Source organism: Vulpes vulpes, chromosome 1 (assembly GCF_048418805.1).
Source record: "Vulpes vulpes isolate BD-2025 chromosome 1, VulVul3, whole genome shotgun sequence".
NCBI classification, from domain to species: domain Eukaryota; kingdom Metazoa; phylum Chordata; class Mammalia; order Carnivora; family Canidae; genus Vulpes; species Vulpes vulpes.
Genome location: NC_132780.1, coordinates 114034947 through 114047226, shown reverse-complemented (window position 1 = coordinate 114047226; position 12280 = coordinate 114034947). Strand labels below are relative to the sequence as shown.

At 39.4% G+C, this 12280-nt stretch overlaps 1 protein-coding gene across 24 annotated transcripts in view; it reads right to left on the bottom strand.

The window, feature by feature from the left end:
- Nucleotides 1–12280, bottom strand: part of PHLDB2 (pleckstrin homology like domain family B member 2) — a 217427-nt gene that overhangs the window by 21026 nt on the left and 184121 nt on the right. For 9 of the 24 annotated variants that reach the window (XM_072722694.1, XM_072722705.1, XM_072722769.1 and 6 more), the window contains 4 exons: nucleotides 10187–10330; nucleotides 7465–7605; nucleotides 6182–6281; nucleotides 2375–2395 (listed from right to left, as the gene is read on the bottom strand). In XM_072722694.1, coding sequence (XP_072578795.1) covers nucleotides 2375–2395; nucleotides 6182–6281; nucleotides 7465–7605; nucleotides 10187–10330 — 406 coding nt within the window. The remainder of the gene's footprint in view (nucleotides 1–2374; nucleotides 2396–6181; nucleotides 6282–7464; nucleotides 7606–10186; nucleotides 10331–12280) is intronic. The other 15 variants (XM_072722776.1, XM_072722784.1, XM_072722815.1 and 12 more) reach the window with 7 other exon arrangements.

The window sequence follows — 12280 nt, the reverse complement described above, 5'->3', positions numbered from 1 at the left end:
AATAAGAAAAAGAACTTATAATCTTCAGGTGAAGTAAACAGTACACTAAAATGACTCAAAAATTTCAGATGTGGGCACAGGGACCAGCTGTGTCACTGTGTATGGTGCTGAGGACTGTGAACATAAATACCCCAGATCACCCCATCAGTTATCCAAGTTTGGTGGATCATTCTGATGGTAGGATGAGTACCTAGATTTTCACGACAACTTAAGTGAAAGATCCTGCTGCTAATGAGCATATATTTCCCTATTTCCCAGTGCAGGACTTTTGTTTTCTGTGGATCCAAGGTGAGTGGAAATGTTCTACCTCATGGAGAGGCTCATTTCTCCCAAAGGGCAACACTTTACACTGAACTCAACTATCACCTGGCTTAGCCTCCTCCCTCCTGACCAATTTCAAAAAAATTCAGTTACCTCTGCAATCACAAATAAAGGCCTGGAACTCTTCCCTGTGATCCTGGAATTGCACCAGTGTGTGTCCAAAGAGCTGGTTTTGGGACTCGGGCTCTGGCCTGCCTGTCCAAAGGTACAGGCACTTCTGACAGAGGAAACACCCCAGAAGAACAGCAAACCAAGGAGGATACTCTGGTAGGAGGTCCAAGAGGAACTGCTCGTGCAGCTAGGTAGCTCCAGAACAGGTACAAGCTATACCAGGGAGGGGGACACACGTGTCCTGGTCACCACAGGATCCCCTTCTACTTAGCATAGGGATGTCATGAACTAAAGAGCCACCAAATCAATTCATTTTCTCATCTGTAATTTCCAGGTTTAGTAGTGGCTAAATAAGGAAGTGGGATGCCTCTACTGTCTTGGGTAGGGGCAAAGTAAGTGCATTGGGAACAATTCGACTTTCCCAATCCCTGAGACTACTTCTGTTTTTGTTTTTGTTTTTAAATTATGTAGCAAGAAAACATTCAGCAGTGGAACAGCAACTAAAAAGCAAAAAAGGGCCTTTCAAATGCTCTAAATCCTTTCTATCTACGCAGAAATAGCCACCTGAGGGGAGGTTACAAGGTTTGTAAAGTGAGACCTGACAATATCTGAGGCTCATGGCTAAGCATAGCACATGCAAGGAACCCAACTCAACTCTCTTCACTGCCCAAGAGAGCCAGAAGAATGGATGTGCAAGGTCCATTCTTCTTCTTTTTCTTCTTTCTCCTTCTCCTTCTCCTTTTCCTCCTCCTCCTCCTCCTCCTCCTTCTTCTTCTTCTTTTTCTCCCTCCTCCTCCTCCTCCTCCTCCTCCTTCTTCTTCTTCCTCTCCTCCTTCCTCTTCCTCCTCCTCTTCCTCTCCTTCTCCTTCCTGTTCCTTCCCCTCCTCCTCTCCTCCTCCTCCTTCTCCTCCTCCTTCTTCTTCTCCATGCCTATCTATTAATTCTGCCCACTTACACCTAAAAACTCCTTTGTGATTTAACCATTGTACCATTGCAGGATCTATAGTTTTGCCAATATTTTCCAAATGTGTGTTGTTTCCTTCCTTCCTTTTTTTTTTCTAAAGAGAGGGAGAGGGGGCACAGTAGGGGGAGAGGGACAGAGAGAATCTTAAGCAGACTCCATGCCCAGTGCAAGCCCAACTCAGGGCTCAATCCCACAGTCCTGGGATCAGGACCTGAGCAGATATCAAGAGACAGATGCTTAACCAGCTGAACCACCCAAGTGCCCTGTGATGTATACTTTAAATGGTTATCTGGGCTTAATATAGAAAATGAAATGACTTAAAACTATGACTTGGGTTTAGGGGGATACAATTACACAGATGCCTAGTGATGTTGAATATTTTTGTGTGTGTGTGTCTGCAGCAATGTCCACAATAGCCAAACTATGGAAAGAGCCCAGATGTCCCTTAACACATAAATAGGTAAAGAAGATGTGGTATATGTATATAACAGAAAACAACTCAGCCATCAAAAAAATTGAAATCTTGCCATTTGCAACAACGTGGATGGAACTAGAGGGTATTATGCTAAGTGAAATAAGTCAGTCAGAGAAAGGCAATTATCATATGATTTCACTCATATGTGGAATTTAAGAAACATAACAGAGGACCATAGGGGAAAAGAGGAAAAAGTAAAACAAGACAAAATCAGAGAGGGAGACAAACCATTAAGAGGCATTTAATCATAGGGAACAAACTGAGGGTCACTGGAGGGGTGGGGTGGGGGGATGGGGCAACTGGGGTGATGGATATTAAGGAGAGCATGTGACATAATGAGCACTGGGTGTTATATAAGAACAATAAATCACTGCCCTCTACCTCTGAAACTAATAATACGTTATATGATAATTAATTGAATTTAAGTTAAAAAAATACAAATTAAAAAAAAAAAAGGATAAAATTCATCAGTATTTCTGACAAGTTAGCCTATCATAGCTCACCTGCTGAGAAATTCATTCTTCCTAACCATAGTCCACAGCCGGGAGACGAAGATACAGGACGAGTCATGAATGAAGGAGGGGAATGATGGAGAAAGGGAGAAAGAGACAAGATCAAAAAGGATGACAGGGGACAGGAAAAATATACAACACTTCCAACATGCCATCTTTGACAGCGTTAGTCACAACACCAGATTAACAAGGCAAGATGGATTCCCATTTTTAGATTAAATCTGGGTTTACAGAGAAGAACTCAAGAAGTTAAAAAATAATCTTATGATACATACATACAGTTAGTCAACAACATTTTGAAAACAACATCTTTACACATATTCGCCAACTAGAAAACAGGGAGAATAAAAACGAGATCATAGCGATAAAACAATTCTTTGTGCCAAGCAGATAGCAATAATTTTTAAGCACTAGGGTTTATAAAATGCCATTCAATTATTTGAAGCACAGTCCATCAAATTTTATGACCAGTCTGTCCTCTGATACCCTGTGTCTCCATCACCTGGCCACGCTAATAAGCACCTCATTTTATTCAAGCCAGTCAGGTAAAGTGGTCTTCACGGGGCTCAAGGTCTTTCTTCTAAAATAGGCTTAAATGGATGCATATGTGGGAGTGTCCTAAACTGTCCCCTCCTCCCCTGTACCCAGCCTTATTTATACCTGGCCTTTAAAAAGGAGAAACATCGTGTTGTACATTTAGCCTACATACATGACAATGCCTACTCTTATCTTTATCTAAATTCTGGGTCTTACAAAACCATGCTTCCCCGGCACTCTTGTTTCCGGCATGGTCTGTTGTAATAAAAAAAATTTTAAAAAAACCCACAAAAAAAAACAAAGGGGCTCATGCAGCTGCTTGTGAATGAACAGCTGCACTCAGGATTGAGTTTCTAGCAAATGTGCAACAATTTCTCTCTATTGTGTAAAAGGAATGATTAGACTAAAAATCCACTATTTTCAAATCTGATCATTTCTTAAAGATGACTGACTGAACAATGACCTGTCCCCATTTGCTGGAAACAAAAACACCACACAAGGGAGGTTGCCATACCTTTCTTGGACTTTCCTGCATTTAACAGAAGACAAAAGGACAAAGATTTCATTCATTCTAGAGCTTACAAAGGAACAGTTCACAAGTTGTACAAAAGGAAATAACCATTACAACTTTAAGAGCTGAGTTCCTGGGCTCTCTGCTTTAAACTCTGCTCTCAAAGATCTTTGTTTGCATGATTCACATTGTCAGTTCTATGAAAACAGCGCTGACGGAAGGAAGGCTTATACTTACACCATTGTCCTTGACGTATCCATTATGGACAAGCAGCAAAAAAAACAGTTTGTTTAAGTTAATTGTGTAAGTCCCTCCTACATGATAAGATCTATTACATTTGAGTTCATGAAAATGTGTTGGGTCCAATTTTTTCAAATCCATGGAATTTTACTTGCATTTGCTATTTTAGTGAAGCCAGTAATATGTTAGTGAAACAATTCGAAATGCAATAATGATTCAACCCTCCTGGTCTTTGCATGGGGTCCTCCCCCTTTGTATAACCCCCACCTGTATGGGGTCAGTAGAAAATCCTGCCAATGTTTCCATCTATTGTGGCTCTGAAAACAGCAGTCCCTGGCCCCTCCTCCTCTGGCTTCACAAGACACCTCATCTCTGCTTGGACCAACACACAACATGATGGTTCTCTGTTTCCTCAGAAGCTACCTCATCAGGACCACATGAAACTCTTTAAGAAGTGCACTTTAGAGCTGCAGCAAGAAAGAATGGAGCAGCAATTTTCCCAGATACACAAAAGTGAAGTACATCGGTGAAGAATCAGAGCAGAAAGATAGCTCAAAGTCAATGGATCTTGCAGAGTACATCCCTAATGGACCTAAGGGAATTGGCTCACATTTCCTCTATGAATCTAAGATGGGAATTCCCATTATGTGTTGGGCAAAAAGAGATTAGAAAAATAAAGATTGAACATCCTTCAGTTTCACAATTCTCGTAAGAATCCTCTTACAGGATAATGTTAATAGCTCTCAAATTCACAAATCTCTCCATTTAGCACAAAGTTCTAGTTTTTCTTACTCATTAAGAAAATACTCTTGACATAAAATATGGTCTTGTGGCCAACTCAAGCTTTGAAATCTTCACCCAGTGGGAAAAACCCATTTAAAAAGTTTAAAAATATCACAGAAAAATACTTTAACAGAAAATAGACTTGACCCACAAGTGAACAATGATAAATGAGAGCCAAAATATCATGACTGATGTATTTTTATTATTCATAAATCTTAAGAGCTATTTTAGCATATTGATAAATTATAAGATATATTTTAGCTTAAGAAATTATAGTAAAGAAAATAAAAGCAGAGTTCAACTGTATATGATTCACATATTAACATTATAAACCTCTCATGCATTATAAACCTCTCTTATGAATACTACAGCCTCCATGAGCTCTTAAATCACTTCTGGTAATGATTCAAAATCCTCATCCAAGTGAGATATATATATATATATATATATATATATATATATATATATATATATCACACATACATACATTTTTATATTTTATATATACCAAAATTCATTCATACACACACACACACACACACACACACACACACACACATTTTTTTCTCTTCTGGGGAGAAGGGCAGGAAACTAGTGTTTATCCCCTGGTACCACTGGCAGAAGGGCTGAGTAGTCAGAACTGAATCCCAAGGGTGGGTGGTGGGGGTGAATGGGTGACAGGCACTGAGGGGGGCACTTGACGGGATGAGCACTGGGTGTTATTCTGTATGTTGGCAAATTGAACACCAATAAAAAATAAATTTATTATTAAAAAAAAAAACTGAATCCCAGCCTGCTTGGAAGGAAGGGTTTCAATCCCACTAATGCATGAATGCATTTAGAACCCAAATGCCCACTACTCCATCAGCATCCCCCTTTATATCCTGGGCACTCCTCCATCATGGCATTTACCGCATTTCATTTAAATTATCTATTACGTGTCTTTCTTCCTCACTAGAGTATAAGCATGTCAGGGGTGAGGACTGTGTCATTCATTTTCATTCTTGGTCTCTAGCACCATGCCTGCTCAAAAGTTAAGGCTCATATAAATTATTGACGTAAATGACTGTGTTGACACAACTCTAATCCACTCAAGGAGAAGCTCACCTCTGGAACTGCATTATAGTAATTTCTCCTAGCCCCACAAAGACTATTTGATAGCCCTATTATAAATGCAATGTATTATTACAAAGAGGTAAAAGATGCCGAGAATCAAAGTCTACCTGAAACCCAACAACCACATAGAATAAAAGCTCAGGCCACATTAGAAGCCCACAGGGGATACTGTCCTGGGCCACTAGTGTTCTACTGACTGTGGCAGCTCAATGACTCTTCTGCGTATGTTTCAACAGTGGCTCAGCCACAGACCAGATAAGTGGCTTTAGTTAAGTGCCCTGGTGATCTCTGGATTTGCTTGGTCTCTTTTCTTTCTACCAAATGGGAAGGTTAGTAATTCCCTGGGGGCTTTCCTGGTTTGAGAATTCTATTGAATTTATAAAGTACAATGCGTATGTTTAAAAGCTGCCAGCCATACATATATTAGAAAAAGTTACCTTAGAACAGCAATAATGAGATATAGATCCTTCTTCAAAGAAGACTCGTTAAGAACAAAACTGAGGATTTTGGTTATTCCCTCCCTAATGATCCCCAACCCTGTTCTTGAGCTGTCTCCCTGAGAATTCTAATGCTTAACCACAGACATAATGTTTGACTTAAAAGGTACCTACCTCTGAGCATCCTCCGAGAGTCTGAGTCTTTGGTCATGGTTGCCAGCGAGTGAGGGAGTACACTGCCGCAGCTGTTGCTCTGTCCCAGGGGCAGGTGAGCCTGTGAGAACCGGGAGGAAATATCTCAGGCAAACTGCAGACCAAATGGTCCTCCAGGATGGGGCCACATCCCCATTTCCATAGCGCCGGTGTAAGCCCAGAGGGCAGGGAAGATAAGGAGGAGGAATGAAGGCGTCCCATTTATGCATGCTAAGTGGCAAAGGCCAGTCATGGGCCCTTCCTAGGAGCTGCACAGCAGGTTCAACATCACAGCAATCTCTCCAGTGGCAGCAATTCCAAAAAAAGAAGGCAGATGGGGAAACGCTGTCCAAAATCACCCTTAGAGAACAACTAACGGATTTTCATGCGTAAGGAGCAAGGGCACATGCAGGTACAAGAATGCGTGCATATCATGCACAAGGAAAAGAAGAGCTGTATTTGTTACAAGTGTACCATTTCCATCTCCCCCTGAAGACTGGAGAGACCGATGACCTACCCTACTGGGCTTAGCACTTTTTTAGAAAATCCTAAGTGTGACATAGACTTGAAATACCAGTTTACAAAATAGATTAAAACAAAGTGACTCTGATTAAGGACAGGGGAAGGGCCCTAAAGCCTGGCCCACGCAGAACCTCCTTCTCATTTGCCTCTCCCTCTCTTTCTGCAGTGACACCCTGGCCATGTCAGGAAAACATGAGTGAGGACTCAAGTGTCACACGTAGGTTCATAGTCCAGCTTCACTGCTAACCAGCTGAAGGCACTTGGGCTAGTTGCTTAGCTTCTTTACACCTCGCTTTGTTCATCTGTACAATGTGGAAAATAATGAGAACCTCTACTGAATAGCGTTGCTGGATTTTAAAATGAGAAAATCTATACAAAGAGCTTAGTCCAGGAACAGGCTTATAGAAACAACTCTCAATTCTTATTCCTGGAATCCAGAGTTTATATTCCCCAATTTCCAGATCTGGGAGGCAGTCCTGGGAATCTGTCATGTAGGTGAACATTATCCACCATTTGTGTGGTGGTGGGAGAAAATACCCACAGGACCAGGTCCTTCAATCCCAGAGCGTACAAATCCAAATGTCTTCCGAATACAATAGACAATGCAAGAGAGTCATACATCTGCCCAACAAGCAAACTTGATGGTTTATTATTCAGTACTTTTTTAAAGAGCCTTTGCTCGTTGGCCAACATTAGGACAAGACTCACTGAATGCAAAGCCCCTGGTTCACCCCACGTCCTACCTTTGGGGTGGTGCTTCTCCCCATAGTAGCACTGCTGAAATGTGGGGATATGGAAGGTGTGGTTTTCTTTCGAGGCAAAGTGTCACTCAGATAGAGGCCTTCTTTATGCTGTTTTTTCCTTTCTTCCAGACTTCTAAAATGCTTTAAATGCAAATGTAAAGCAGAATAGCAAAACTTGACTAATTGAAACAGGTCACTGAAGAAATTAAGAAGTATGCATTTACAAAGAAGTTTTGGAATTTTAACACAGAATTTTAAAAAAAATCAACTTATACTTGTGTTCACTAATAGACTAGGGCTAGCATTTGGTAAGATACATAGACACTGGAAGAATTTACTACTGAACCTAGAAACTTAAAAAAATCCACCTATCACTTTCATAGTGCCTGCTGCCTTGGGGCCTCAGGACAACTTACAAATTATTATGATGGTGGCGGAACAGCCAGTGGACAAAGCAAGTAAGCAGTTTCTCCCCTTGTCTGTCTGGACAGTTTTGTATGATGGCACAGATCCCAGTGTGAGGAGAACAAGGAAGGGAGAAGGGAGAAGATGGAGAGAAAGAGCGAGTAAACAGGGAAGTTGTTTTAAAGTTGGAATAATATTTTAATTACATATAAACACTCCAAATCCATATAACATTTAAGGTTACTTTTTTATTTAAAAAAGATCTTACCCAAGAAATCCCTACAGTAACCCCTTATATTTAAAAATCCTCTGGTTAATCATTTCTTATTTTTTTTCAGATTCCTTAGGCAACATTTTTGCCAACTTGAAATTTGTCCAAATTTTTCTTAGCCTCCTCCCAAAATGCCTTGAGTAGTAATTTCCTAATTAGAGGTTCTTAGGGTTTGATCACTTTTTTTTATAAGCTCAGGTTGTTGAAATACATCAAAATTAATGCAGATTTGAATTACCAAATTTATGATCTTTAAACATGCCAATCATGAAATATATCTAAATTTTAACTTTATAATGATCTATTTATAGTAGTTAATATTTATTAGCCTAAAAGTAGCAAAGAGATATAGTCCTTTTTAATAAAAGGTAAAAGGCAGTAAAGATAACTTCAAGAAATGTAATGGCTGGGCACAGCAAACCAGGACTCATCAAATTTGGGGATCCAGTCACTATGACTCCTTACCATCTTCTGGGGCCAAATTCATATAACGTCTGATTATAGTTGAAAGGAAACCTCAAAACAGACTTTTTGAATACCCAAGCATGATTATGCACTAGATATACTAAAAGAAGGTTGACATTCATAATAATGAATTTTTTATTTAAAAGATATGATCAGTAAAAATTTCTATGAACCAAATGCATTCTTCGTGGTGTGACCCTAGACAAGCTATTTACCTCTGCTAAGCCTCAGTTCCCTAAATGTCAATAAGGAGTTAATTCCTATTTCTCAGGACTAGTAGACGGAAGAAATGAGATATTTATTTGTAAAATGTTTAGCACATTTTGACACATAGCAAGGGTATGATGTCCATTATTATGATTTCAGTAAGTTTGTAAGGAAAATATTTTGCATTGACACAGCAACTTTTTATACTATGGATTTAATGGAAATAATTATTATCATTTTGAAAACTACCTGAGACAAGTTGCAATATTTGGATTGAATGGGAACTGAAGCATGAAGACGTGAAACGTATCTAGCTCCAATATGTCAAAAGTCAAGAGGGGACAATCAAGGTGTCAAAGTTTAGAACAATCCCAACACTCTTAAAAAATACTAAATGTCCTTTAAAAAATGTAAGAACAAAAACCAACCAGATAAAAGAAAACCTAGCAAAGGAATATGTTACTTTTCTTTTTAAAAAAATACTTTTGGAAAAGTGGAAGGCAAGATTCCACATTACTGACTTTGTTGTCAAGGTCAAAGTCTCAGACTCTGAACACCAGTGCCTAAGTTACCTGTTGCTCCTGCTGCTGTTGCTGCATTCTGTGTTTCTTAGCTGGTAGAGGAGGTGTGTCATTTAAAGGGAAAGGATCAACAGTCGGAGCCAGGACTTCCGGCCAAGGGGCTGATGGAAGTTGAGTGATAGGATGAGGAGAGAGGGTGGAAGGAAACATAAATCCAGAACAGACAGGTGATCTTTGCTTTATAGGAGAAAGAAAAAGTATGCACGTGTCCATATGAAATGAAAGAATAAGACAAAGAAATGAAATCGATAATCTCATTATTCTGTTTTCTTGTATTTTAATCACAAAGTCACAAATGATGGCCCGGATCTTTCAATTTAGCCTCTTGTTAAAATTCCACTCTGGGAGCAACCTGGATCAGTTCTAAGGTGTTTTAATTTACTACTTGTTGCCCCTTCCCAGATGTTCTAAAAAGGCATAACATTAAAAAAAAAAAATCCATACCACAAACATAAAACAAAATCAAACTGGAAAAATGATTAAACTAACAGTTTAAGAAAGACTTTTTGGTTTCTATGAAAACGAGGTCAGGTCAGAGTGCTAAGACCTAGAGCTTATTGTCTTGAACTTAATTCTCTTGGCACTCCACTCTGCACCACCTATTTCATGATTTCCAATATGACAATCCATAGGACAGTGCCCCAGGTTGGTATGTTTTTCATACTCAGCATCACTCTGACCTACTGGTCAACCAGACGTATATGGGTCACACACATCTTCATTGTCAGGTAACCATGGGTTAATCTTTGACATGAGGAAAGCAGTGAATGAATGAAATGTCATGCCAACACACCTCTTTATTTTGTGGCTGGCTCACCAGCACAGCTGTGGTAGGCCCAGTGGCAACAGCATCAGCGTCAGCAGGGAACTGAGTGGAAGGGGATAGATTCGTGGAATTGACACATGGCTCATTAAATTCATTTACACTGATATAGCCCTAAAAGGAGGAATTCAGAAATTAAACACAAAGAAAGCAAAAGCTGAGGCATGCGAGAGTATTAATGCTCCCAGTACAATGGAGTTAGCTTCGAGCGGCACAGGCAAATATCTGTGGAATTACCAAATGTTTCATTAAGGGAATCATCAGCAATTAAAATGGATTTACGATGCTTAATCTTGAAAAATGATATTCCAAACATTACACACAATTTGGGGGGGGCGGGTGAAGTAAAAGATGACTATATTATAAACAACCCCAACCTTCAATTTTAAAATATGTAGAGGTATCAGCATTCATTCTGTTGATTGAATGAGGGTATCACTATCCAACACTTAAAATAACCACACACACAAAAATCTGAGATATAAATTTACAATGCAATCACTCACTCCATAATTCAAGAGCTTTTTCCGCAAATCCTTATTTTTAGATTTTCCTCTTTTCTTCTGTTTTCTGACAAGATAGAGTATGAGTACAAAGTGGGCTGAGGACTTCAGGTTTTTGTACTAAGAAATTTTATAAATAGTAACTTATTTGTAATGCAATCTAGTCTTTAGGTATCTCAACTAAATGAGAATAAAAGGGACACTCATCCCCTCATGAGCCTTCCCTAGTAAGACACATGTATACACACACACACACACACACACACACACACCCCCCAGAGGACCCCACCCCACCCCACCCCATCCAGATAGAGTTGTAGCTCGAAGCTATTTCAATTCAAGGCGGCTTCCTCAACTCTCAGCGCTACCAGAGGACAGAAAACTGTCTGTGACTTTTAAGTACAATGATGCACTTCTGGCTTCAGCTTCGAGAAAATAGCCATGAACCAAAACTTGCAAGAATCAAAACTCCTCAATTTATATTTGAGGAAAAGGCACTTGTAAATTTTCATGGAAAGTATTTATACAGACCAGCCATAATTCTCACCACATCAACAAAACAGCAGGAAAAGCAGAATACAGAGTATAGAATAATATTCCACTTTTCAAAGTAAAACTGAGTTAAATTTAGCACTTGGATTCTTCTATTAGCCCATCGATCCTTTAAAAAAGTGGTAGGCAAGATATCATTTTGTTGGTGAAGCAAAAATTTCAGGTAGGAAAGCAAGGTTTTCACTGGTAATTTATAATTACGACAAAGTGGAGAAAGCTAGAGTTGACTATTTATAAATTGTAGGTTTCAAAATGCTGCTGAATAGGGTCTTGTACTTCCTGGCAAGAGACAGCATGTAAAGTTTCAGAAAATTAAACTGAAGTCAGTGGAGTTGACAGCTGGGTTTTTGAGTATCACTTTATCTTTGATAATGAAGGGGAATGAAGAGAATGACCTTTCAGTGCAGTGCTTCAAAATCGAGATCTGATTCTTCATACTCATAGGCCACATGACCTGATTTATTGCTCAAAAATGTGTGCCATTTGTCAAAAGCAGGACTTGTTTAAAAGAGTTAGATATAAATTAATCACTCCTTAGAAAAAAAGAGAGAAAGGAAGGAAGAAATAACATCTTGTGAGCCAAGTCAGCTTAGTCCATGAAGAGAACATAGCTACTCAACAAACACAAGAGTTGGAGCCATACAAATGGCAAAAAGCCAAATGGGCTTTTGGCACCAGGAAGTCTGCAGAGAAAACGAACAACTCATTAACAGAAAAGGAAAGATTTTATTCTCGAACCAACGGGTAAAAAAGACCGTAGAGCCTATCTAATTCATTTGGATGCTACAGCCCTTCAAAATCAGTATGTCCTGAGTCAAACTGCACATCTTCCCTCTTAGACCTGCACTATTCCCCGTCTTCACTACCTCAGGAAAAGGTCCTCGCTGGCCAGCTCATTATTCAAACTGGAAAAATGACATCACCCCTAATACCTCCCTTAATTTACATCATCTTCACATCCAATTTATCAGCAAGAACTAACCAACTCTTGCCTTCAAAATATATCCAC